The sequence below is a fragment of the Diospyros lotus genome, chromosome 1 (assembly GCF_014633365.1).
Source record: "Diospyros lotus cultivar Yz01 chromosome 1, ASM1463336v1, whole genome shotgun sequence".
Lineage (NCBI taxonomy): Eukaryota > Viridiplantae > Streptophyta > Magnoliopsida > Ericales > Ebenaceae > Diospyros > Diospyros lotus.
Window position 1 is genome coordinate 32,353,899 of NC_068338.1, and position 27,827 is coordinate 32,381,725.

General features: G+C 36.7%; 3 protein-coding genes and 2 non-coding genes across 6 annotated transcripts; 4 read left to right on the top strand and 1 right to left on the bottom strand.

The window, feature by feature from the left end:
• Positions 1–883: 883 nt before the first annotated feature.
• Positions 884–5,562, top strand: LOC127788538 (multiple organellar RNA editing factor 4, mitochondrial-like). Its single transcript, XM_052316952.1, has 4 exons — positions 884–1,387; positions 1,491–1,588; positions 3,173–3,238; positions 3,965–5,562. Exons 1-4 carry the CDS (start codon positions 978–980, stop codon positions 5,401–5,403), a joined length of 2,013 nt encoding a protein of 670 aa, XP_052172912.1. The 5' UTR covers positions 884–977; the 3' UTR covers positions 5,404–5,562.
• Positions 5,563–8,422: 2,860 nt separating this feature from the next.
• LOC127788692 (uncharacterized) lies at positions 8,423–14,491 on the bottom strand. 2 transcript variants are annotated; one of them, XM_052317268.1, is made up of 4 exons: positions 13,979–14,491; positions 13,669–13,783; positions 12,337–12,455; positions 8,423–8,909 (listed from the first exon to the last, which is right to left on the bottom strand). In XM_052317268.1, the coding sequence occupies exons 1-4, from the start codon at positions 14,227–14,229 to the stop codon at positions 8,858–8,860; spliced, it is 537 nt and encodes a 178-aa protein (XP_052173228.1). In that variant the 5' UTR covers positions 14,230–14,491; the 3' UTR covers positions 8,423–8,857. The 2 variants fall into 2 exon arrangements, with proteins under 2 accessions (XP_052173228.1, XP_052173238.1); XM_052317278.1 differs by having other exon boundaries at positions 14,006–14,479.
• Positions 14,492–19,209: 4,718 nt separating this feature from the next.
• Positions 19,210–19,296, top strand: LOC127793606 (small nucleolar RNA SNORD25). The gene has a single exon (XR_008021449.1). It is a non-coding gene; the product is annotated as a small nucleolar RNA SNORD25 (small nucleolar RNA).
• A 100-nt stretch (positions 19,297–19,396) lies between these two features.
• On the top strand, positions 19,397–19,550 carry LOC127793603 (small nucleolar RNA snoR136). The gene has a single exon (XR_008021448.1). It is a non-coding gene; the product is annotated as a small nucleolar RNA snoR136 (small nucleolar RNA).
• Positions 19,551–24,347: 4,797 nt separating this feature from the next.
• Positions 24,348–26,681, top strand: LOC127793561 (probable protein phosphatase 2C 25). Its single transcript, XM_052324318.1, has 4 exons — positions 24,348–24,909; positions 25,456–25,794; positions 25,891–26,070; positions 26,229–26,681. The coding sequence occupies exons 1-4, from the start codon at positions 24,442–24,444 to the stop codon at positions 26,385–26,387; spliced, it is 1,146 nt and encodes a 381-aa protein (XP_052180278.1). The 5' UTR covers positions 24,348–24,441; the 3' UTR covers positions 26,388–26,681.
• Positions 26,682–27,827: the final 1,146 nt, after the last annotated feature.

Consider the following 27,827-nt stretch of genomic DNA (forward strand, 5'->3'; position numbering starts at 1 on the left):
AGCAGCAGCAGCAGCAGCAGCACTGGCCTTTTCAAGTGCTACAAGCGAAGGAAGATATTGGCTTCCGCTTGTGGAAGCTGAGAGGCCCCTTGAGATGATGATTATGATGATGATGATCTTCTTATAAACTTTTGGTAGTAGTTTTATTTAACAGTTACAGTTAAGTAAGATTAAAAGAAATCGGCCAATTTTGGTTGTTTTGCCTCTTTGCCGACAGTTTGGTAAGGTTAAAAGGTCGGCCGATTTGCTTCCAGTTTTGTTTTGCATGATAAACATGCTGGCTGCTAGTGATTGGTTTTTATGTATATAGTTGGCAGCTATCAGCTAGCCCTAGCCCTGGATATTTTGCAAGGAGGCGTCTTCTCTTTTTGTGTATTAACTATAATTATTAATTAATTAATGCAGAATGGAACATGGACATGGCCGTTATTGTTGTTATTCTTTTTTGGGTCTTTTGTCTAAGCCCAAATGGTCTCATAAATTTCTGAAATTTTGGCTCACTCATTTATTAATTTATTATTTTTCTCGAAAATAATTATTTGTTCACTTAGGTGTGTGTTTATAATAATTTCATTATTTATAAAACTCTATAAACAATAACGTATATAAATGAATTTTGTTTATTTTTTAACTAACCTTCTCTACACTATTTGCCAAAATAAATAGTTATTAAGTTTTTATTTTTAAACAAAATTAAAATTTGAAGCTTATATTATACATATTAAAACTAAATAATTTAAAGATTAAGCGCCCCAAAAGCGATTTGTGTAATTTATATTCATCGTCTGTCAATCCATACCGGCGTTTCTGATCGACGGCCAGGATCTTTCCTCTCCCAGCACTCGTACCAATAGCCTCCAGTCTTTGTTGCACACAAAGAAAACTCTAGAACCCTCTTAGTCTTCCCTGGGCTGGGCTGGATAAATTCAGGGTTTTAGGGATCAATCGGAGAAGAAGAGCTGACGAGCAAGAGAAAAATGCTTCGGCGCAGAGCCCTAACCCTAGCTTCTCTGCATCGCAGCACGAAGCCCTCCTTTTCACATTCTACGGCTCCAAACTGTAACCCTACGAGACTCTTCTCATCTTCCTTGTTACAGTCGCGGAACCAGAACCGGCTTGATATCAGATGTTTGTTTGTCTGTCGCAACGGCTCGTCGCCTTCGAGCTCAATTTCGACTGGCGCTTTGATGTATCGGTTAACTGGTGCAAGGTTCATGGCTACACGGGCTATGAACGATTCGAGTAACAGGCCACCCAAGGAGACCATACTCCTGGACGGCTGCGACTTCGAGCACTGGCTCGTTGTGGTCGAGCCGCCGGATCCCAATCTTACTCGTGATGAGATCATAGATAGTTACATCAAAACCTTGGCTCAGGTTGTTGGCAGGTATGAATTGCGTTGCGTATGCATATTTTTGTGTTAGCGTGTTGGTTTGTTCGGACTCTGAATTGCATTGATAATTTGAGTTTGGATTCTGATGGCAATGCAGCGAAGAGGAGGCTCGGATGAAGATATACTCGGTTTCGACGAAGCACTACTTTGCCTTTGGTTGCCTTGTTCCCGAGGAGCTTTCCTACAAGATTAAAGGTAAATCTGTTCACCTTTGCATTATGAATTTGTTTTGATTTATTCACGAATATATACTTCTTTTTCTTGGCTAAGCATGACATGTAAGTTTAGTGTATATTTATGATATATGTGTGGTGTGGTGCTGCACTTTTAGAGAATATTTAAAAACTAAACAGTCCTGTTTATTATTTAAAATCGTTCTCGTTTATTTAAATCATTTTTACTCTTTCATTATTGTTTTAGACACACATCTCTAAACATTCATCTTGCTGAAGTTTTCTCATGACTTAGGTAACACCCAAACTGAAAAACTCTGTATGGGTCTTGTATCCTTTCCATATATATGTGTGTGTATGTATTCTTTCGAAGCCTTGTCACTAGTATGAATATCTAATTTGCTTTTAAGAACTTTAGTTACGTATTGTAAGTTACATAATTAACTTCTGTAAAACCCTGGAGTGTCGAGGCGAAAGAGTTTTTGTTACAAATTTGCATGTGTGTGTGTGTCTATGCACATGTAAAAATTAAAAAGGCCTTCAGTCATCAAATTCTGTTACACAGATGATTTTTTTTCTACAACTACTTTCATAAACCCCTAAAGAGTTTAAAAACATGTTTTGTCCCTGACGGATAGTACATATAAATGAATAAACCTTCTGTCTTCAGCATACTCTGTTGCATGGATGAGGTTACAGCGTTGTGCTTTTATTTTTGAAAGCTCTTTTTGATACTTTGTGATCATGGAATGAGCTTTAGGCTATTCAAGGCCTGGCACTTATAGGAATGGCTCTACTAGTTCCTGCTTGTAGCGAAGGCAAATGACATTGGATGACATGATTACCCGATGGTCCTGAAATTCTAAGAAAAAATGCTATACTTCTCTAGCATACTAGACATGCAGAAATCCATTCCTCTTTTGAAGGAGCAGTGATAAATTATTGGAATCGTTCAATGGATCTACATTTACATTCAGCTATTGTGAAAACATGTATACAAGCTAATAAGCCAAAAATCCCACTTGTTTTCTTACACACAATACTACCAGATACAGTTAGTGGTTACAGGTTGTGTAGTTGATCTGAAGTCTGAACAGGTAAAGCTGTTATTATCGGGCATAGTAAAAGTTTGGGGTTATAGTTTATATACTTCCAAAGTTAAATTTTGGATTGCATGAATTTTGTTGCAGATTTAATAAAAAAGAGTATTTTCCATAAATTGACCATCTAGCTCATAGGTCCTGTCTGGTTGGCATGTAAATTATGCAGAAGATGCTATCTACTTCAATTTGGTGGTTTGTGGGAAGTTGTGAATTATTTGTTGGCATTTATAATTTTTAAAAAGAAAATCATTACTATATAAAATATTGACAAGATGCAAAAATAGGCTTCTAATATCAAGAAACTGCTTGTCTCATGCTGAATGGAATGGAGAAACCTCCCACTTAACAAATGTAAGCAAGCATTAAAGTCCATGTTATCAGTTCAACTCATGGGATACGGTGTTGACTATTGAGCATTCTAGACATGATGCATATGCTCTTTTGGTTTCACAATCATTGAGATATGTTTTGTTGGTCTGATTAGTAAGTTATTCTGAGTGCAGAGCTGCCACATGTTCGATGGGTTCTTCCAGATTCTTATTTGGATGTTAAGAACAAGGATTATGGAGGTTAGTTTGAGTCTTTAATATCTTCCACTTTGAATCTTGACTTTGATGTTCTTTCACAGGGAAAGAACATTGTTGTGTTTTCTTTTTTTCCCCAACCCAATGTCTACCCATTGTTGTTTGGTATTTCTCATATTTGCAAATATTTGAAACCAAAACATGAAATGTGGTCCAAAAAATTACCTGATGTAAGAAAACTAAGTGATTTAGAGCCAAATTTGTTCATGAAAAACATTAATATAATGCATGAGAATACTTTTATGATTGATTAATAAACTAGCATTGTGATTTTGTAGAAACTTGTGACGATTGTTATATATTTTCTTTGAAAGATAAAGCTTTAGAAACATTAATATAATTTTTTATTTCTTAAAAGAGTTACTAAGATGAATTTTATTCATCGTATTTGAGTGTTTTTGAGTGCACAAGTTTTCCCTTAAAATTTTATGAGGATTTTCTCTTGATTCTAGAAATCCAAAAATAGAATAAACATTAATTGTTAATGGGTGTTTTTTGATATTTTCTCTAATGATTGAAAAGCAACCATAAAATATGAATGAAGGTTATCTTTTCCTTGTGCTTATTTCGTGAGAGATTTAAAATACATAGGAGCCAATTATGTCTATGCTGTTGAACTGGTGCTCCTTAAGCATCTTATTAATCTCTTCATTCTATTCAATCCATTTGTCTATTTTTATTTATTTACTGTTACTCTGTTATGCATTGCAGGTGAGCCTTTTATTAATGGTCAAGCCGTTCCCTACGACCCTAAGTATCACGCATTGTGGGTCAAGAATCATGAGGAGTCTATGAGAAAGAACAACAGAAGGGATAGAACAAGAGATGTTGACAGACGAAGGAACATTCAGAGAACAGAGGGTATGAGTATGCAACGTGCTCCAAATCCACCTACTACACCAACACAAAACACCAGTTCCCTGGCTTCAACTGTTGGAAACCAGAATTTGATGTCAAAACCAAGTTATCAAAATCAGGAACGTCCACTACCAAATTTCTCAAATCAAAATGTGCAACGTCAGCTTCAAATGCAGAACCCCGATGGCCCGAGAACAAGGATGCCACCTCCAATGCAGAACCACCCCGATGGCCAGAGAATGGGAATGCCGCCTCAAATGCAGGTTTTGGATGGTCAGAGAATGGGAATGCTGCCGCAAATGCAGAATCCTGATGGCCATAGAATGGGGATGCCACCGCAAATGCAGAATCCCGATGGCCAGAGAATGGGGATGCCACCGCAAATGCAGAATCCCGATGGCCAGAGAATGGGGATGGCGACACAAATGCAGAATCCCAACGGCCAGAGAATGGGGATGCCACCGCAAATGCAGAATCCCGATGGCCAGAGAATGGGGATGGCGACACAAATGCAGAATCCCAACGGCCAGAGAATGGGGATGGTGACACAAATGCAGAATCCCGATGGCCAGAGAATGGGGATGGCGACACAAATGCAAAATCCCGATGGCCAGAGAACGGGGATGGCGACACAAATGCAGAATCCGGATGGCCAGAGAATGGGGATGCCACCTCAAGTGGTAAATAATGATTTTCAGAATAGGAATATGTCACCTCAGATGCCAAATCCGGACGTCCAGAATATTCATGCACCACAAAGCATGCAGCATCCAAATATCAGAAATATGGATGTAGTTCCTCCTGCAAGCAATGGTAACATTCTGAATAGGAACCCGCGTTTACCAGCTCAGAATTGGAATCATCAGAGTAGAACCATGCAATATCCTGTGCAAAATAGTAATTTCGAGGCTCCAGACACACCACCATCCATTCAAAACCAGAACTTCTACAATAGGGGTACTCAACCTCCAGTGGAAAATCATGGTATGAGAGAACCAAACGGAATACAGTATCATGATGCTCCGTACAGAAATATGCAGAATGTGCAACCGGGAGATTATGGAAATATGAGAGCCATGCCGAATGGATCCGATTACACAAGCATGGGAAATGAGCAGAGCAGGTATTACCAAGGTGGAAATTTGCAGAGTAATGTCAACAACGGGAATGCTCAAAATACCAACTATGATGGGTGGAGCAGTTCAAATGGTATGGATATGGGGAGCTCACCCAGCAGCAGGGGTTACCAGTCTCATGAAGAGTATGGGGCAGTGGCAAATGGAAACCATTAGACAGTGGAGACAATTATTTGCTATTCTTTATTCAGTAGTTTTATTTACTTTTGAAGGTCTTACTAGTGTCTGCTACTACCATTTACGCCAATGAATACATATCTTAGACTTGGTCTTTGCCTATGATGGGCTTTGGGGCGGCCAGTTACTTTTGTTTTAGATGAACTTGCTGCTAGTTACCTTAATGGGTGACTTCTTGCTGTTGATTTGCAAATTTATTGTTGCTGCGATGCATTGCGGTATTAGGTGTGCCGTGGGCGGTATATTTGCTTGTATCGACACTTAGTTGTGCTCTATTATGTTTTTAGCATCTTTAATTTGTCCTATGACATTCGTTATAAAGAATTAGGTGGCTGTTGGCTTTTGGACGATGTTAGTGTCCAAGGGTCTCTAATGCTGAAATTTAATTTGTTAGTAAGGTCTTTTTTACAAGAATTTGTAACCATTGTCTATTTACAACGTAACACTCCTAATAATTCACATATCACAATGTACATTAATTAAATAAACACAAACTTTTATCTAAGCTTGTTGTTTTAAACCTTTCGCAAAGGTTTAAAACACGCATAACTCTTATGGAACAATCCTTGTCGTAGGTATCCGCAAGAAACCGTCGAATCTCAAAAGCCCTTCCCTATAAAACCAGACACCCCACCCCCCCCCCCCCCCGGTTCCAAGTTCAGTCGCCTACGAGCTACGCTCGTTCGGGGATTAGGGTTTCTGAGTCGACTTCGGCGACGCCTGGCTTCGCGTAGATTACTCCACTGCCCAACGATTATTGTGCCTTTGTTATTATCGTTATGTCATTAACAATTTTCAATCTCGATCGCTCGTCTGGATCTTTTGATTTTTGTTTCTCATTTCTAATTTGGGATTTCTAGAGTTTTTTGTGTATGAATTATATAATGGAGAGATAAAGAAACTTCACAATCTGGTTAGCGAGATTGATCTGTTCTCGACCGACTAGTTCCCTTGAAGCGAAAGGGATCGTGTTGTTCTGTCTCTGTCCCTCCATGGTGCTCTTTTCCCATCCGCCAATGAAGAACGCTAGAGCAACTATATTCTTAACACCATTCCAATTAATATTTACATAAATAATTTCACTTTTTCTTATATGCATGTGTTGTAATTCTTTCTAGGACAATAGTGAATCAATCGATGCAACCGTGATGAGCAATAAAGACTTGTAAAGATGGAATTCTATATTTATTGAAATGATATTGAGATATCACTTATGTGATCACTCAATTTATACTTGTCCAGCCACTCAATTTATATTTTGAGACAATAGCTCTTTCCTTATTGCCACCTTCAAGTAGACATAATTGATACACTAAATATTTAACTTAGAAAAGAGAATAATTTACCAAATCATGAGTCATTCTATTATGTGGATTAAGTACTAATTAGAAAGAAACGAGACGTCCACATCCCGCAACCAAATTGTGGAAGGGAACCCACCTCCATAGTTGGCTTTACGTCCACATCCCGCAACCAAATCGAGGAAGGGAATCCACCTTCATAGTTGGCTTTGAAAATCAACGCGTGCAGAATTAGGAGTAGGGCATGGTGGTACTAAAAATAGGAAGGAAATAGATTCCGTCGACGATTAACTATTAAAGAAAGGATGATGATATTAAGTAGACACTAGCTAATAATTATTTTAGTAATTATTTAATATAATAAAAATTATTAAAAACTTATTTTTTTACTTTTTAAATATAAAATTACTAATTAAAAATATAAAATTACTAATTAAATTTTTATATTCAAATTTAAAAAATAATTTTTTTTAATTAACAATATAACTAAATTACTTAATCAACATAATTAAATGTAAATAAAATTTTATTAATTTTAATTTTAAAAAGTTCTTACTAGAATAATTAATAATATTTTATAAATTATTCATGTATTTAAAAAAAATTATAAAATTTAATAAAACAAGAGATGTTTTTATTTCTATTGTTATACCTTTTTTAAATTTTTAATTCTAAAAATAAACAATCAAATCATGTCATATTTTAAAAAAAAAAATCAAGATTTAAACAATTTTTTTAAAATTATCATTGTCGAGTAATTTTAATTTTTCTATATTATAAAAAAAATCAAAATCATAGAGAGTTTAGTAGTCTACTTGTGGTTCTCAAATGAACAAAGTCAATCAAACCTAGGAATATTAAAAAAAAAAAAAAAACAAAACGAAACGAACAAGAGCATATCATTCAATCAACTTAGACACACTTTAATATCCTTCTGTAACATTGCAAACACCCAATCACAATGCATGCAACTCCACTGTGGTTGACCCATCAGCTCCCTCTCTCTCTCTCTCCCCCCTGCGTGCGTGACCAACTGACCGCGTCTCCTCCGTCCCGTCCTCCACCTCCGACGTCGAGTGTCCCCTAGTCCCTAGTGCCGACATCTCCTATCGTCCCCTCTCTCTGGCATCTCCTGCCATCCTCCAACGTCTCTTCTGGCTGTTCTACATCTGTTATGCTGGTCTCCTTTGGCTCTCATCTGTTTTTCTCCAACATCTCTTGTTTTGGGTCTCTGCTCTTCTCATTTTTTTGAGGCCCTAAGCCATACAGCGACCTATGCCTGAAGCCAACACTAGGTTGACCATTCCCGACTTGGTTCGCTACAACAACCCCCCCCCCCCAATTACTCCTGCCCGAGAAGCCATTACTCAAACGAATCAAAGAATTTTTCAAAAGCAAAATGCTCAATGATTGAAGCTGAAAATAAAACAATGATTTGAGACCTATCATTTGGGCTTAGTTCCTTATTCTAGAACTTTTTGGGTATTCAGACCCGCTATCCAGATTCAGGACTGATTCCTCTCTTTATCCTGTGTGTGGTTTCCCTTATCTTTATTTGATGTCATAGCTCAAATAAATAAATAATGCTATATAAATGAAGCAAGACACGAAAGAAATTAACGAATTACAGCCCAAGATCACTTGCCATATATGCAAGTCTTTTTTTTTTTTTGTTTTTTTAGGGCACAAATCAAGTGTGGGTCACGTTAAACTGGAATTCGCATTAGTAAGTCATGGGTTCAATTCCTTATCCTACTCAATAAAACAAAGTCTCCACCAACAATTTATCTCCTATGCTGAACTAAAGAGCACGAGCGACGGGACTACACAAAAGCGATCATCCCTAGTACTAAGTATTTTTTCCACAACCATATGCAGCATCGTCTGCTACTTTTTGAGTGAAGAAGCTGAGGTTTCCTAAAGCGGAAGCGCAGCCTCAAGACGCTAAGCCAATATCAACAAATTAAGAATATCCTTATCTCACAAGTTTACAACTTTAATGAATCATATTCGATTCATGGTATGCATTCCACAAGTGGCTTTGGTGAACTTCACATGACAAGACGTGCATCCTTTACCGAGGGGCCAGTGCAGGTGTAGTCTAATCAGAAAGCAGAAAGGCACCTCAAAACTTATCCAAGGCCTCGTACGTACTGATCAAGTGTTTTATTGAATAGGTCACACCTGCACCAGCAAATACGGCTTACTTCCGGTTAGGATCAATCAATACTCTACACAACCACCAAAAAGGAAAAAAATACTTCTCGTGGCAATTAAATAAAATATCAAATAGCAGTCCTGTTAGCCAAACCCACGTAGTGGGATTAAGCTTAGATTATTGTTTGGATAACAAACAAGGCCTGTCCCAATTGCCATGGACCTAGAATTGTTTCAACTAATTCGGTAGATGAAGGGTACATGTGTGACTGTTGACCATCCAACAATCACATCAGGTGCCTAGTATAAACCAAGAACAATAACAACAATCCCGAGTCCTAATTGGGTCAGCAGATAGCTAGTATAAACGAAAAAAGGAAAAGAAAAAAAAAAACCACATTAGGCAGTTCAGGGTGTGCTTTCAGTTACGTGGCTTTTCACTTTTATCCACTGATGTGAAAAGAGCTACGTCTAAAATAAGTCTCAATTAGGGACCAGAATTTTTCAAATCAGCCAAAACAATCTATATTACCTGATAACATGTCATCATAGGAGATAGGTTGAAAACAGAAGTTCACCAATCAACAAAGTTGTTACATTTAAACCCACAAAAAAAGGTTCAAAGCAAATCCAAGGGCAAAATATTCATGGATATACAACAATCGATGACAAGAGTGATGGGTGGGTAAAGAAAAGGTAGTAAAAGTTACCTTTTGAGGCCAACCAGTGAGGGCAACCATGGCTCAGCATGATCATATCAGTTTTTTTCTGGATAGGTCATAATATATATATAGGCTTCAAGGGGAAAATGTCATGATCATATCAGTTCTTTCTGGATAGGTCATAATATATATATACACACACACACACACACATAATAGGCTTCAAGGGGAGAATGTCCTACTTTGTTCTAGTAAATGTTAGGAGTAGGTTTTATCTTGATCATTTCTATTTTAGTGAAAATAGTTTGGAACGCTTTACCCGTTCTTAGAAAATACAGTAAATGCGGAACAACGGAAAAAAAAAGCAGGAGGAAAATACCAAGAACTGGAGTGGATGGTCCATTGACTATCATTGATAAGGAAAGAATGAATAAGCAAGTGAACTATAATAGTACATGAAGAATTGTTTAATCATCATGTGATCTTGCCAATTCCAGACTAGTCGCATGTGCACAATCTCCCACCTTAAAATATTTTCATTGAATTCATTGATATGTAGCCAAACCCACCTTGCAGGATTAAGCCTTAAAATACAATAAATAAATTAATTGATTGGTGCATATGTATGGAAGACAATTCATCTCACATTAGTCAGGAGTAGACACATCTATCCAGCCTTCACTAGTACTCAGTCAACACCGTTTAAGTCCCTGCCATATTCCTCATCCTCACAGCATCTACCTGGCCTCGGACCTTCTCCTCCAATGGCCTCGGCCGGAAGCCATTAAGGACCTACCTTGCCTAGGGCATTTTCCTTGTTGGGGGTCAGCATTTCCTGTACCATATTGTGTACACAAAAAACACCTTTAAGATGCCCCCTTGGGTTTTAGCAAAATATACTTTTGCCTATCACTGAGGCTTCTTTTTACATTAGATTATTAGGGGTTTGTGGTATGGTGGCTAGAAGTGGAAGTTTATCAAGGTGGTTAGTACAGTGCTCTCGTGGGATAAAATGCTGAATTATGGTGCCACTGGAAGAGAAGCTGCAAAGCCATGTTTACACACAACCACATCTCTACAATCTCCGCACACCTATGGATAACAATGTTGTTGCTGCCACTACTAGCCATTGTTGTCTCCACTACTTGATAATCAGACCTCGAACAGCCAATCACCTGGCGTGAACAGCATCCTCCTTGATGTAGCCACCTCTACAAATAGTGGACTTTCCAATCGTCCCAAACATACTGCTCAACCCAGTCCAACAAGCCCGTGGGCCTTGACTACAAGATGATTTTATTTTATTACTTTTAAACTATGATATATTTTGTAACTTCAAAATAACTTTCACCTTAAAGTTAAAAATCAATTTATTTTGTATATCTGAATCAAGTTATTTTTTTAGCCACACAATGGCTACAAGATTTTACGCTAGTCATGATCTAACTTTTAAGGCGTTTGCTATCAGAATTAATCTTGTAAATCCCATCAAAATCCCACAGAATTGTTGTCCCCAGTGATCAAGCCAGGGTGGTTGCATGTAGCTCAACCTGTTTGACATCTCTATGCTTCACCCATAGATCAACGTTCAACTATTGTCTATTATTTGACTTATTGCTCACCCCCAAGTAATCTTTTTTATACCAAACAACATGTTCAGCTTTTAATTTTAAAATTTTGAAAACTAAACATAGAAAACTGAAAACAAGAACTAAAACTAAATTGAAAATTAAAAATTGACAGCTCACTAAAACAGGCCCTTACCAATTTCTAAGCCAACTAAACAGTAAACTGATTGATATTCTGGTTTCATATACCAAGTAAAGATTTTCTTAACTCTTCTCCCAATTCGGTTGCCCATCCCAGTATGTGTTAGAAGACCCAACAAGGGGGTCATTTTCATGGCCCAAGCATTTCAGTTGTTAATTTGTTTGTTAAAAACAAAGGTTTTCTAATGACCTCAAGAGAACAAATATCACGCTTCCATTTTGTTAAAGTTGTATGTACAACAATTATAGATGGCTAAAGTTAAAAAGCATAGGCAAATAATATCATATTTTCTCGGGACAAGCATCCCACACATAATTGTTTCTGGAAATATATAGTTAAACAAGCTATAAAGCTACCTAACCATAGTTTTACACATAAGAAGATCAGAAAGAAAAATTATTTCTTGTCCTCTAGAAAATGGAGTCATGAAGTCTCAAGTTTGCATCTGCCTCTAACTCTGCTCTATTTTATATTCTAAAACAAATTGCAAGTTTCAAAACCTTTTTGATCAAGAAACTAACTAGTAAAATAGCTAATATTTTTGGGAGTATAATGAACAGGTAACTTTTGCAAGATAAATGACAAATATCACATTTGTCAAGCTAGAAAAGAAAAATAACAACTTTAAAGTAAACAATTAATCAGCTCAAATCTAGGAACAATAAAAGTTGTTTGAAATGAATATCCAAGTATTTTCTTTATTTGATTATATTTTGGTAACAATATAATTGCCAAGACGTTACTTGGCTTGTCTGGAAGGGCAGGCCAATTAAAATAACATGTACTCAGAAATCTAAATGGTGGCATGCAGCAAAACCACACACACACATATATATAAGCATGATCCCAGTGCACAAAGCTCCCTGCTTTGTCAAGGTTGGGGGAGAGTCGTATTTGTATGCAACCTTCCCTTGCATTTTTCTTTTTCAAAGAGACAGTTATGAAGAGAAGAAAATAAAATATCAGCTAATAGGTTCACCATATACAAGTCACACAACATAAAGAAGAAGTTTATCACTCACCTAATTAGAGTTCCTGGAGTATAGAGTGGATTCTTAACAACATATTCAACATACAAATTGTAGATATACTTCAAGGACTCCCTTAGATCACCAGTTCTGGGATGTGTAACAAGGATGATCTGCACAAAAAGTCATACAAACAAACTGGTACATCAAAACTACATGGTGTATGAAATCTTCAGCCATTTATTCAGGAGGTTCACAATTCATCTCATGCAGTTTCGTGAAGTGGGATGATAAATATAACCATCCCACTAAAACAGTAACTCTCATCCCTAACGAAAATGGTATAAAAATATTTCAATATTAACATGGTTAAATACCCATACAGAATTTCCGCCATCCAAATAAGTGCTATAACACAAAAATAAAGCCAGAGTTGATATTCCATTTTATAAACAATCAAACTGTATGAGCAACCAAGCCATAAACAGTTAAATTAATAGAAACAACCAACATAACCCAAAAGATTAAAAAAAAGCTTATAGTTTTTCACTTATGATATAATTTCAAACTTTTACCAGAAAAATTAGAGTACTTGGAATCACTGTGCTAACATCACATTCACATTTGTTAGCAGTTCAGGGAGATTTCTCACATTAAAGGTTCAAACAGGTTAATCAAAGCTCAGAAGATAGAGATCCATGTAATCAGCTCATTACTAATATACATATATATATATATAAACAACATAATCTAATTTCTACTAGAAAACATTAAAACCTCAGCAATCAAAAATTCCTATCACAGAATTATGGGTAAAAGATAGCAATTTTACCAATTGATGTTAGCAGCCTAAAGACTTCCCTTTTAATATTCACTTTTTCTTAGAAACCAATGCATGGAAAAGATAGAATAAGCCTTAACAACATGAGAACCAAAATTAAGTGCATTCATTTGGACTGCTACTCTTCTAGGCTCTATAGTCTCCTCAAATTGTGGTGCGTATAAAATTCAAAACAGAATCATTCTCACATAGGGATTGGCATGTCCCAACCAATACGTCTTAAATGCTGTAAAATTTTGTTGTCGTGAGAATCACTTTTGTAAAAGTGTTTTTAAAAGAATAATTTTAATTGATCTGAAAATAATTTTATGTTCTGTATATTTATATACTGAAAAACACTTTTCTGCCAATCCACAAATCCAATTTCTTCTTTCTCCAAGAATTATAGTCACATCTATATTTTTGAGCTCAATCTAAATGATCAAACTGGAGATCTTACAAGATGAAGCATGTTGCAGCTTCAACTGAATTTCACATCCGCAGCAACTCGCATGTATATGCTAGGGAGATATATAAAACCAAATCAAAATCAATACTTTACTGACCTTTATACCAGATGGAGTCTCCATGAAACTAAGTTTGTATGTATTTGTTCGAAAGCTGTGAAATGAGCACCCTTGTCCAGGCAACTGAGGCACCCCAAGATTTCCTTTCTCTGCACTGCCCAAATGAAAAATGTAGAAATCATAACACCCCCAACAAAGATCTATAACAACAGCATCTGGCACCGCAATTAGGCATTAATAGAATAAAAATAACGTTCCAAAACCAAACAAGACTGGCTCAATCAGAGTAGCAAACACATGATGAAATTGTATCCAAGACGAAAATTTTCATGTCAATGCGAAATCGTACCGGAATAATATTGAAACTCGAAAATACCTAGTGGGATCCATCTTTGCAGTTAGGGACTTGAGAGAGAAGAGTAGGCCGAACATAAGCTTGTGGTCCTGCTGGGAGTTGAGGGTGTGGAGCAGGCGATTCCACTCCCTGTAGAGCAAGCAAACGCCGTTCCTGTTGAACACGTACATCATGTGGCAGTTGTTTCCCGACGCCGTCGGTGCCGGCGGCGATGGGCTGATCTCCGACCCTCCAAAGAACTGCATTTCTGTCCCCAAATCGCTGAATCCACCCAAATCAAGACAAAGTACAGAGAATCCAATTTAAGCCGCTCGGGAAAAAGCGGTAGTTTCAACAAAGCACTGACAGCAAGATCAAAACCTCATCCTACCAAAATTGGATCTAAAGCGAGCGAGAGAGAAAGAGAGAGAGAGAGAGAGAGAGGACGAAGGCGAACAGTACGAACTGCTGAATGAAATGAGAGACGGATCTGCAGCGAAATATCGCAAATGGTGTCTCTAAGAACGTTTCCACCTCTTATTCTATTATTATTCTATTTTTTATCCCCTTTTCCTTTCTACTAATTCATGCCATAGTCACGCCCAGGTGGTCTTCTTATTTTTGTGGGTTTATGATCCTAGGCATAGGTGCTTTGGGCGCTTTTTACTTTTTTTAGGTTTATTTTGATATTTTTTTATTAATAAGGTTGATTTTACTTTACATCTATTTAAAAATTTAGGTATCGTCTGAATAAATATGTTAAATCGTGGTAATGTGAATATAACAATGCTTAGTAACAACCCCACGAACATAACTTAGCGGTTGAGACCGTATATGAATTGGTCCTAAAAAACTTTGGACTTTAGCCGCTATATAACCGATTAGGGTTTCCATATTTGAATCTCTTTGTTGGATTTTATGATTAATCTCTTCTGTAAAAATCTCAGAACTGAACTACATAATCTCTTAAAGTGAGGAACTTCACTTTTATGGTCATAAATAATGCTTAGTAACAATGCAAAGACACATAATAAAAGAAAGATGTTAGAGGAGTTGAGTGATAATAACAAATACATGGTAGTCATATAAAATAATGTGAGATGATTTAGAAACTCTAAGTAACTAAATATAATAAAGAGTAAATAAGAGTTTTCATATAAGAGCATTTGAAGAATTAAGTTAAAAAAGAATATCATAATCAATGACTCTCTAATATTGATAGTCAAAAAAATATAGAGAATAATGTCCATTATATTACAAATTTATTGATATATCAATTATAATTTCTATTTCAACACCCAAATCATCATCATCATAAAAAAAATATCAAAAGCAAACAGAAAAATTAAAGTAGAAGAAAAAGGAATATATAAATGTATGTATATATATATATATGTGTGTGCGCAAAAACAATCTAACCAACCACTACCATCACCATTAACAATAGTCAATGACCATCACTCGCCGAAAATTCCCACTATGAGAGCCTTCCAATAGAAATCCCAAGTCAATAAGGGTTTAACATACACAAATGTGGGCCAGATTAATGGCAGATTTTCGTATATCTAATATTTAATTTTCAGTCAAAACAGAAAAACGCATTGACAGTCGCCACCCGCCACTGTGGCTGGTGGTTTTTGGCAATCAGAGGCAACCACCTAACACCTTTATCCCCATCAACCAACATACCAAAAAACCAACAAGATTCAAGGGTCAAATTTCTATAGATCTAAGTTTAAACTTTCAACTACACCCAAATTACGCGTATATACATATATATCATGAATCCGTGTTGAAAATAATTGTGAATAGGTTTAAAATATTTACTTCCTTGTAGATCGAGCCCAATTGAGACGTGCAATGAACGGAAGAGAGAGAGGGGGTCGGAGCATGTAAAAGGGATGCTAAAGACGCAGTCGCACAAGCAGGAGAAGAAGAAAGAAACAATCGAAAGGAGACAAAAGAACTCCGGAGGCTCGGTTGCACGAGCAAGAGACGACGAGCTTGACTACCGAAGAAGAAGAGAATTGCAAGAGCCAGTGAAAGAGAGTAGGGGTGTGTGCGGTGCAATTTGGCCGATTTGAACCATTTTCAGCATGCCAAACTGTTAGTGCGATTTTTCGACTAAACTAGACTGCGATCTGGTTTGGGTGTGGCCAAATCACACCAAATCGCAACGCATTTGCAATATGATTTGATGCGATTTACGATAATTTGAAATTCTGGTACAAGTGAACCTTAAACCACTAAAAATGCTATTTAAAAATGATAAATAAAGACACAAATATTGGTAAATAAAGACAATCAAAGGTAAATAAATAATAGCAGAAAATAAAGACAAAATAATGTAATTTAACATACAACATTTTAACATTAAAAGTAGAAAATAATCTGTTTAGCAATAAATTATGTAATTAACCTATTTAAAAAATAAATAAATTATCAAATTAACCTGTTGAGGGTTGTTTTTATAATAATAAATTTTTTTGAATTTTTTTATATTTTATTAGACAGTTCGATTTAAAATCAAACCGCCAACTATACAAACCGCAAACTGTGTGATTTGTACAGCGTTCAAATCATTTTCGACCGCAAAAATAAAAAATTGACCAATTTGGTCTCATTCAGTTCAATTTGGCCGATTTTCATGGTACCCTAATTTTTTTGAACCACGCCCCTCCTCGCACGCGAGAGACAAGGAGGCGACTGAATTGAGGGTACATTTAAATTGAGGGTATATATGTAATTGCAACAATAGGTAGATTTGTAATTAGGAAATTCTATTTGCAACCATAAATTTTGCTCTTCGTAACCACTACACATCAAATATTAAATTTTACTATTTGCAGCCACATTTATTACTTTGTCCAACCATTTATATACCAAATATACCCTCTAAATATTCATCCCTCAAAAAACACACCCCATGCGCATCCAAGTTGTTCTTCTTTGCATCAAATCCTGGTCTTCTTCATGCTCTCATTCTTCGCGTATCAAACCCTGTTATTCTTCTTCTTCTTCTTCAGACCACTGCAGACCTCTCGTCCTCGCCCATTTTGCTTGCCTCACCCACCCTCTTCATTGGAGTTATTCAAAATCGCAGAACTAGGTAATACCCCTCATTCGGGGGTTAGGAGTTCCCCGAACCGCGAGATTCGGGGAACCCTTCACCCCTCGAATCTCACTGTTTAGGGGGTGAGGGCTTCCCTGAATCTCGCAGTTCGGGGAACCCCTAACCCCCCGAACAACGAGATTCGGGGGTATGGACTTTCCCGAACAATGAGATTCGGGGGTATGGGATTCCCCAAATCTCACCCTTCGGGGGTAAGTGGTTTTTCAAAAAGTATGAAAGTAAATGATATACAAAATTGAAATCGAACTTATCTAATTTTACACGATGGAATTTGGATCATATTAAGTTAAGATATTGGTATCAAAAATTAAAATTAACTAAAAAAAAAGATTAAAGCAATATTAATTCAAAAAAAATAAATATAATATTAATCCAAAAATTCAGGCACAATGATTCGAAATAATTTATATACATTTGAAATAATTTATATATAAAATCATTATATATATGTATATAGTTATAATATATATTAGTATAATATAAATATAATAATATGATATACATATAATAGTATCCATTCTCCCAAACCCATGGATTCGGGAGAATGGATACTATTGCATTCTTTATACATATTATATAGTATAATATTATATAATACATATATATTATATAATTGAATTAGATTGAATTTGGGAGAATTAATTACATTCTCCTGCCCCGAACCAATGGGTTCAGGAGAATTGCATTCTCCCGAATTCATGATTTCGGGAAAAATGATTTTTTCGTGAACTCATGAGTTTGGAATAATGGATTTTTTCCGAATCTTTGGATTCGGGGTGCTTATCAAATCTTGAGGTTCGAGATTCTCCAAACACCTAAATTGCTGGGGTTCGGCCAGTTAGGGATTTCTCGAACTTTGGGATTCAAGGAACCCCAAAAGGCCCGAATCTTGGGGTTCGGGACATCCCCCAAGCCCCGAACCCTAGGGTTCAGGGCATCCCTAGCTCTCAAGGCAGTGTATTTTTTATTTTTTAATTAATCTTATTTTTTTAATTCATCCGTCGTGTATATATATATAAATTATGTAATTAAACTAGTGATAGATGTTATAAATTGTGTTTTCTTTTTGTTGAAATAAGAATACTCGTTATCTTATTTGTTAAACATTTACAGATAATAATCATCTATCGTTGATAGTAATGACTATGGCAAGAAGAACTCGGCTGAGCAATATTTGGTGTTGAATAATAGTGACTTTGCTCGGTGTTGAATAATAATGATTGCGCGACATTCAGTTGTGAGTGAGAAAGTGGCTATGGCGATGGTGGTTGAAAAATTGAGTTCACGCGCTTGAAGAGTAATGATGGATGGTTGAACGTCAAATGTTTAAATGAAAGACAAATATAAATTTTTATCCTAAAATATTTTTAAAATATTAAAAATGAGTTATAGAGATCATATGATTGTAAATAGAATTTCCCTTTTAATTACATCGCGGTGGCTTTCTGGTGGCGAATAGCATTACTCTTGGCCTCACATACACATTAGGGTTTTTATAACTGGGAACGGCCACAAATTATGGAATAAATCCTTGCCGTACATCTGCACGACATAACATAAACCGTCGGATCTCAAAATCCCTTCCTTATAAAAGCAAACCCCCTCGTTCCAGGTTCAGCCGCCAACGAGCTGCGCTCGTCCGGGGATTAGGGTTTCTGAGTCGACTTCGGCGGCGCCTGGCTTCGCGTGGATTACTCCACTGCCCAACGATTATTGTGCCTTTGTTATTATCAATTTTCAATCTCGGTCGCTCGTCTGGATCTTTCGATTTTTGTTTCTCGTTTTTTATTTGGGTTTTCTAGAGTTTTTTGTGTATGAATTATATAATGGAGAGATAAAGAAGCTTCGCAATCTGGTCGGCGAGATTTATCTGTTCTTGACCGACTCGTTCCCTTGAAGCGAAAGGGATCGTGTTGTTCTTTCTCTATCACTCCACGGCACTCTTTTCCCGTCCGCCATTGGAGAACGCTGGAGCAACTATATTCTTCACACCATTCCAATTAATATTTACATAAATAATTTAACTTTTTCTTATATGCGCGCGCGCGTGTATGTGTGCGCCTGTGTGTGTTGTGATTCTTTCTAGGGCAGGGGCAGGTAGTGAATCAATCAGTGCAACGGTGATGAGCAATACAGACCTGTAATGATTTTGCGGATATGATCGCAAACTCTTTACGAACATCTAAGGGACTGAGTTGCCTCTTTGATTCACCATATATCCTTCACCCTTTTCGCTTATTTTCGATTGTTTTTTACCGAGTTCTTGGATCTTTTCATTTGGTTGGGAGTGAAAACTGTCGGAGGCTTCACTTGAATCATTTTGCTTTCACAATGTCGCCAAAATTGCGCTGGTCTGTTTGGCGAAGCTCGCAAGTGAAGCTATAAGAGCTCGTTCCCCTCGCTATCCAGTGTCGCTAGTTTTGTGGCGCATTTGGACGTTGGGGAACTACATTATTTCAGGAGCTCATGGCTCATAGTTTCAAACATGAAAATTCCTTCCGTGAAATTGAGGATAGATATTATAAATTTCCATTTTTTTCATGATTTCACCATCAATAATGTTTTCTTGAGTAAAAAGTCTCCAGTTTTATGAAAACGTGTTCAAAACTCGGAACCCATGAAATGAAAGTCAAAAATATGATCAAAGTTCTTTCATTTGTTTGTGGAGCCTGCGTCAAATACTACACCATGTTCATTGTGCGTGAAGTTTGCCTGTGTGTGGGTGTGGGCTGGGGAAGATGTCAGAAATTTTTGAGGCAGTGTGCAAATTTCAGTAGTTTGGGCCCAATGCGGTCCCGAGGCCTGGGACCATCTGGGCCGGGGTGCGAGGTAGGCTTGACGTGCCCTTCTGACTTCGTTTTTAAAATTCACCAGTCAAATGGATCTGGGCCTGGGCTGATCGTAAGCTGGTTTTGCTTTACAGGAAGGTTGTTTGTTGTGGTACATGCAGATGCAGCAAAAGGGAGGTGAGGTGTTGGTAAGATTGAGGAAAGGGCAATAAATTAACATTTTTTGTGTCTTTTGTCTTTGAATTGGCAATAAAGAAGAAAAAAAATCTAAGAATATTTATTACGTATGAAATTGGAAAATTTAAAATGAAACTGGCTGTTTTCTAATTGAAATTAGAAAACTTTTCTGTAATTAATTTGTTCTCAAATTTTTGTTAAAAAATTCTATGAAGAAAAAAAAAAGGTGTTGTTTTCTATAGACAGAACAATTGTGAACGTAGCGACTTCACAATGAGAGGAGGTGGGTGGTGTGAAAGTGTGAGTGAGAAACGCGCCTGGGGAAAATCCTAATCCATCCATCCATCCGTCAAGGGCATGGCAAGAAGAATATAATTGCGTCAAGTTTCCACATATGATATTGACTTGAATTCATTATTGTATAGTAATCAAATTATTGATTCGTATATTTATACAACACGAGATAAAGCAGAAGACCTCACCACCTGGCCTGACCTGGCCAGCCCGGCTTCTTTGGAAGACGTGCTAATAGTTGATTTATTATTATTATTATTATTAAAAAAAATTGATTATTTTTAATTCAAATTGTATTTATTTTTTATAATAATTATATTTTTATTGACGTTGAGAATCGATCAATCGTGATTTATTTACTCGCATTGAGAAGATGAACATGAAAGTAGAGAAGAGAAAGCACACAAAAGAATTTATGCGACTTGGCCATTATTCCTTCTTGACCAAAAAGGGGAACGATTGGAAAAAGGGTTGCAGTGATGGGACACAGGTTTTGGCGATGGGTTTGTCCAGGAGACGACTGGCACCTGCAAGCATTCTGACGTCTGAATGAGTAAGAGAATAAGGAAAAGACAGTATATTAGTATGTTAAAGAGTAAAATATACCTTGGCTCTTAAGAGAACTGGCTCATATAAGAGGAGGTGATGTCCTTCTACTTTGCATGCGTCGTATGTTTGCAAGTGATAAAACTGAGTATCCGACGTCAGTGGCGACATAGTGTTGATAGGACCCTCGTTAATATGGATGTGATCTATCATTAATGAGAATGAAATCTGAGGCAGGCGTGCAGATACCCAATGGAAGTTGCAATGATATTGTTGTAGGTTGGTGTAGGGCCAGGATGGCATCGGGATGGGCCGAGAGGGAGATGTTAGATCGGGCTCGAATGGTCCAGCCTGAATGACGCCTAATCCATGACTATTATCTGATTATTCCGTGATCTTTTTGTTATGCGAGGTGAACAGTTTGACCAATGAGCTGAAAGTATTACTGGGAGTTCGCATGATTTCGCAGTCTGAACTCGGGTTTCGATGACGTGCGACCTTGCTCCGACAACTTCGACCTTGGCCCTGTTGGGTTTTGAGAGATTGGGCCAGTCCTCTAGACTGTCTCTAACCCATAAAAAGTGATCCATGAAATACTCATAAGAGTTTTATTCTTATATATTTTATTAAATGATATTTAAAAATATTTTATAATTTAAATTATAAAAAAAACAACTATAGTCAAAATTAAAAAGAATTTTAGTCTTTGCTTAATAATAACGTGTGTGGAAACAAACGGACAATCCGCGGATTGGTCATGTGGTGCCCCGCGGGTTACTTCATTGAAGAACCAAGAATAATAAATTTCATTACAAGGAATGTCAGTCTATATGCCAGATCACGGATGAGATGACTGCTTGAAACGTAGACCAACTTTGAGTTGTCGGCATGGCACTGGCAGGTTTTAAAATTAAACATAATAATAAATACCCTTCTTATCTATTCTATTGACATCTTTGATTTTTATTTAAATTTTTGTTTTTATTTTTTTATTTATAACATCTCAAACCATAACACTGCTTCATTGTGATTCTCAAAACATAAATAACAAATATCACCCATTTACTGTTATATGTTCTTCGTCATTATTCTTTATCTATACTTAGAAGATCTTATTTCTCAAGTTAGCAAGAACTTGAGGCTGTTAAACTTCTTGAATTCGAATATGATAGAGATTAAGTCTTAATTTGATTGTAATATGAAAAAATTATAAGAAGAAAAATCTTAATTATATTAGAGTTGTTATTTATAAATAATTATTTTTAATTTAATTACTAAAAAATCATATCAAAAATATGTGTGACGATCATGAGCTCAAGAGTTAGAGTGTCACAACAATTAAATTAAAATAATTCTTAATATATTTGTGATCAATTATTAAAATAGTGTACATATATACATTGATTAAGCTATTTACACTCAATATAAATATACTTTTTGAGCATGCTTACCTCCATGGAATACAATTTTAAGTTTGCGAGTCTCTAAATTAATCAAGTTTGTCAGTCAAGGAAAAGTCTAAAGAGCTCGACGGACGGATTTATCGATCGGATTATTGAAAAGGGGTAAAAAGATGAATTTGCCCTACTCTCTCATTTCCCCTCTCATAGATTGCCCTGCCCCTGTTCTCTTCTTTTCCCTCCCATGGTTGTCGCCTCGTCGACAATTGATGGGCGACGACCATATGAGCTGTCGTTATTTCACTGTCATCGACGTCTCGCCGACAATCGATCGACGACGACCATAAGAGAGGAGAGAATAGAGCAGGGGCAGAGACAGTGGCCTGTTCTGTAAATTTATAAAATGGGCGGAGGTAAATTCGTTATTTTGCTTCTATTTGATGAGACGCTAGTTAAGACTCTCTAACCCAATAGAACGACCCGTCAATCAAATACCCGAGAGGCAACAGTACACAACACAAGAAAGAACATTGTAACAGCCATTTCACCCAACTAAACGCACTGTTTGAGCCCACCATTTTGAGTTAGAAAAAAAAAACAAATTAGGTGTTGACGAGGAGAATGCATGGATTGGAGGGTGATGACAGTGGGTGGGTGGAAGAAGATCAAGATTATTAATTGATCGTTAAGAAGCATGATGATGACGTGGCCGTGGCTGTTAGGTTTAGGGTAGGGAGGAGAGAGAAGTATCAGTGTCACAACGGTAACCGCGGCTGACGAATGAGAGGTGGGCCAGCTGGCCCTTTTTTTATCAATTGATTTTGCGTGCGTTCACAACGGTTACTTCTGCCCACCTTCCTTGCTTTCGCCACCTGTGCTCGTTTAGGGTTATAACAGTGAGTTCAAGAGTCAAAGCTTTCTTCCCTTCTTTCTAATTCTTCTCCCTCTCTCGTAAGTTAGCATCTCTATTCTTATTACGTGTTTTGACCTATTTTTATTTCTATTTCTTTCTCCCCCTCCCCTCCCCCCTCCCCTCCGCTCCATATTCTTAACCATAATACCTTCCTCGTAACAATCTTTGTTAACAAATACAAAGTATTTATATTTGTTATATTTTGTTTTAAATTTTAAATACTTTTTTTATTATTTGATTATAAATCTATTCCGTTTTATAATATTTTTATTAATTAATAATAAACACATCATATTTTAAAATAATTTACTAACTAGTAAAAATATTCAAATATCACAAAGCTGAGATATATATATATCCCTAGTGTGGCATTCCAGGCTAGTCATATTTCTTGGGTACTTATAAGCACTAATAATAAAAATATATTAGTAATCTAATAATAATACATAAACCACTCTCCATATACAACACCTCTTACCCCGAGTAATATTGGTTCATGATAAAATTATTTTTTTAAATCTACTACTATTTATAAAATATATATATATAATTTCTAAAAAAAAAAAAGAAAGATAAATTTACAACTAACAAACAAAATAATTTTATTTGGTTGGGTAAGTTGGTATACTTTTCATACTAAGTATTAAAAAATAATTTTTTTTAGAAGACGTAAGCAAGCGTGTCAACCGTTAATTGACTTATATGATATATATAATTTATGAACTACTACTTTACATTTATAATTTGTCAAATAAGCATAAACAAATTAGTAATTATAAATTTATCTTCCAATTTTGTGTTATTTTTATTATTATTATACAATAATAATAACTCAATAAAAACAAGTATGTATGCGCGTGTTTGTGTGTGAATAAGATTGCTAAGATATTTTTGTTTTGAAGTTGGAAAGGAGCAGATTTGGAATGGAGGAGTCAAAAATGAAGAGAGAAAAACGATACGCTGTCGTGTTGTATCGTATTTTGTATGGCTCAAAACACGGACGGTCGGTGGACCCCACTTTGACTCCCGCTCCCATTCTCACAAGAAGAAGATACTGAGCAACCATCCAAACTCTCTCTCTCTCTCTCTCTCTCTCTCTCTCTTTTATATATATATATGCATAAACGCCCTCTCTTTCCTCTTCTCCTAACAAAACCAAAAGACAACGCATCGAACCCTAACATCAGAAAATTCGAACGTTAGATTAAACAGGAGCGCATCGGAGAATGTCGTGTACCGTTGCGATCTCTAACTCCCCGGTGTTCTCACCGTCCAGGGTTCCCTCTTCTCTCTTCTGCAAATCCTCCTCCTCTCCCGACAAAACTCTATCCCTAACCCTGTCTCCTTCCTCCTCCTCCTCTTCTCTGTCGTCGTCTCCGTCTTCGCCGCTGAGACTCAGGCTCCAGAAGCCCCCCAGTGGCCTCAACCGAGCGTCCATCGATGCCGTGGTTTCGGCTTCGTCTCCGCCGTCGCTGCTAAAGAGGAAGCGGCCCGCGAGGCTCGATATTCCGGCCTCGTCTGTCGGATTCTCCGGTGGCGGTGCTGCTACTCCGACGACCGTGGGGGAGAGAAGGCCGGTGGTGGAGTTTGACGGCGATGGGGACGGGTACTCCGTGTGTTGCAAGAGGGGGAGGCGAGAGGCCATGGAGGATCGATATTCGGCTGTCGTCAATCTTCAAGGAGATCCCAAACAGGTAATTTTAATCTGACTTCTTTATTTGTCTTAGTTTCATTTATATTTTGTACTCCATTTTCCTCTTAAAAGAAATTGGTTAGCTTTTCTTGTTAAGTTTTAGTTCAGAATTGAACTTATGATGGGATCAGAAGGAAAAAGCATATTATTAGAATTGGAACGATTTGGCTGTAGCCTTTGGTTGTATGTATTAAAGCGTATCACATACATAATAACGTTACAGACTCAAACCGTATTAAGCCGGCAGTGTTGTAGAAGGACCTATACAGATCTTAAAAAACATTTGGGGGCAACCTATAATGGGAGCCACCGCGTCTATTCAACAATTGACTCGTTGGTGAGTAGTAGAGTAGGCAAAATTTGGGAACTATGTGAGCAATTAGATAATTGGATCCCAATGACATATTAATGTTTTATGCATTAGAGAATGGAGAAATTCCCAATTCATGTTGTCTACCAATTGAATCATATATATAGTTGCTGAAGCAGGATAATCATCCTTTTTTAAGGAAAGGAGCCTGATATGCTATGTCTTGTGTTTTTGTAGGCTTTCTTTGGCATTTTTGATGGGCATGGAGGTGCAAAGGCTGCTGAATTTGCAGCAGAGAAATTGGATAAGAACATTTTACATGAAGTTGAAAGAAGAGATGAAAAAGAAATAGAGGAGGCTGTTAAACATGGGTACTTGAAGACAGATTCTGAATTCCTGAGGGAAGAATTCCGTGGTGGATCATGCTGTGTCACAGCACTGATAAGGAATGGCAATCTCGTGGTGTCCAACGCTGGTGACTGCCGTGCCGTATTGAGCCGAGGAGGAACTGCCGAGGCCCTTACCTCCGATCACCGGCCTTCTAGAGAAGATGAGAAGGAAAGAATTGAGGCCACGGTAAGCAGCTAGTGTGCTTAATTTAATTGTACACGTTTCATTTTGAGTTGAGCTTTTTCTTGAAATTCATCTCCTATTATTTGATATAACTTTTAGGGTGGCTATGTGGATTGTTGCCATGGAGTGTGGAGAATTCAGGGATCCCTGGCTGTGTCCCGAGGAATTGGTGATCGACACCTAAAACAATGGGTAACAGCTGAGCCAGAAACAAAAGTGCTTCAAATGGAACCCGATTTTGAGTTCTTAATCCTTGCTTCTGATGGCTTGTGGGATAAGGTAATGCATCATTCCCAATGAATGCCATTTATGATTTTCTCTTCCAACCATGTTTATCTTGTTAGGCTTAATTGATGATGAAAAAGAAAAGAAAAAAAAAAAGAAAGAACAACATTCAAGGCTATTTTATTTGACCCTTTCTTCCTGTCGGCCTGCAGGTTAGTAATCAAGAAGCGGTAGATATTGCCCGGCCTCTGTGCATCGGCACCCACAAGCCAGAACTGCTCTCGGCTTGTAGGAGGCTCACAGCCCTCTCTTCCTCGCGAGGCTGCATGGACGACATTAGTGTGATGCTGGTTCTATTGGGACGCTTATAACTTGATGGCCCGGGGCCAGTACGATCGCTAAAATAGATGCCTAACAAACTGAAGATTCTTTGCTTGCAATCGCTTCTCTCGCCGGTAAATTGCAAGGCTCACTCACCAACTCATTCATTCTTTAGTCGCTATCTGGGGGGGGGGAGGGATCATATTCGTTTTTGACGATGACAGTGGAAGCTCTGGGAGTTAGCCTAGTATAGTTAATTCTGACCATTTCTGCTGGAACTAGTCGCGCCTGTAGCTCTGTAACTAGTCAGTGATCTAAATAAATTCTCAGTTGGATTATTCTCAGATCTTTCTTCGTTTACAATCTGAAAGGAAATAATAAAGAAACTTATTTAATTTTCTTCTCAAAGGAAACTAGCATTATGGAATCTCTGTTATTGTGCGCGGTGGTTGTTGGTGATGCACAAGCCCACACCGCAAGAAGTCATCAATACTAAGTAAGGATGGACACAAAATGAGAAGCTATAAATTTGTTCTAACTATAAAAATTAAACTAAAGTTAACAAAACTAGTCAAATAAGTTCTATTGTCTCTTGACTCATTCTGTAACCCACGTTACATATAAAATTTAATTTTTATATTTGAATGTGTTTTCTAAATTTTTTATAGAAAATGAAATTTTAAAATTTATTTTTATATAAAAATTAGAGATGAAAAACTGAAAATCATTTCCCACAAACTGAAGAGTCAATATCGTCCCGATTGATTATGTGATGAACTCACTCTTTGATGCCTGAAGATTGTAAATAAGGAAATAATTGAGAGTTTAAGATTTTGTACCATTTATTTATAATGTTAGCCTTTGTACTCAAAAGAGTCTACTTTCATAATGGTGACCAATTTTTGTCCAATCTTATGAGATGATAGCATGTTTAATTGTTCTGAAATTTTTTATTATCATGCAGTTTAGGGGGTGTTTGGCTTATTCTTTTTTTTAATAATTTTTTAAGTTATATAAAACTTAAAAGTTAGGTAACGTTTAAACCGATAACGTATTTGGATAAATATGATTTCAAACTATCAATTAATAATTATGTGTTTGATTTGAAAGAATTGATAAACTATCAGAACTTGATAAAAATATAAAAATAAACATATTGAATAATGTAAATAAAATTTATAAAAATATTAATTTTTAATAAAAAATATAAACATATATTATATATAGTTAAATATATATATGTATATGCATTAAATATATATGTTATATATATTGTTAATATTTGTGATTCAAAATATATTGATGTATTTTATTTGTATTACATTTGCATTTCATATGGGTTTATTTCATTTGAATTTGTGTACATGTATATAAATAAAGTGGGTTTGATATATATATGGGCCGATTTCATTGTGGGCCGTCAATTGAAGCCCAAGCTCATGTTTATGTTAAGCCCTTAAATTCTGTTATGTATCCATTGGCCCATGTAT

Excerpts from the sequence above, each read along its gene's own strand:
- LOC127788538 (XM_052316952.1), top strand. The coding sequence starts at position 978 with ATGCTTCGGCGCAGAGCCCTAACCCTAGCTTCTCTGCATCGCAGCACG. Across the intron at positions 1,388-1,490 it reads TTGGCTCAGGTTGTTGGCAG|CGAAGAGGAGGCTCGGATGA; the intron begins GTATGAATTGCG and ends ATGGCAATGCAG. Across the intron at positions 3,239-3,964 it reads TAAGAACAAGGATTATGGAG|GTGAGCCTTTTATTAATGGT; the intron begins GTTAGTTTGAGT and ends TATGCATTGCAG.
- LOC127788692 (XM_052317268.1), bottom strand. The coding sequence starts at position 14,229 with ATGCAGTTCTTTGGAGGGTCGGAGATCAGCCCATCGCCGCCGGCACCG. Across the intron at positions 13,784-13,978 it reads CGAGTTTCAATATTATTCCG|TGCAGAGAAAGGAAATCTTG; the intron begins GTACGATTTCGC and ends TCATTTGGGCAG. Across the intron at positions 8,910-12,336 it reads ACTCCAGGAACTCTAATTAG|GTGTGACCTATTCAATAAAA; the intron begins GTGAGTGATAAA and ends TTGCTGGTGCAG.
- LOC127793561 (XM_052324318.1), top strand. The coding sequence starts at position 24,442 with ATGTCGTGTACCGTTGCGATCTCTAACTCCCCGGTGTTCTCACCGTCC. Across the intron at positions 24,910-25,455 it reads TTCAAGGAGATCCCAAACAG|GCTTTCTTTGGCATTTTTGA; the intron begins GTAATTTTAATC and ends GTGTTTTTGTAG. Across the intron at positions 26,071-26,228 it reads CTGATGGCTTGTGGGATAAG|GTTAGTAATCAAGAAGCGGT; the intron begins GTAATGCATCAT and ends GTCGGCCTGCAG.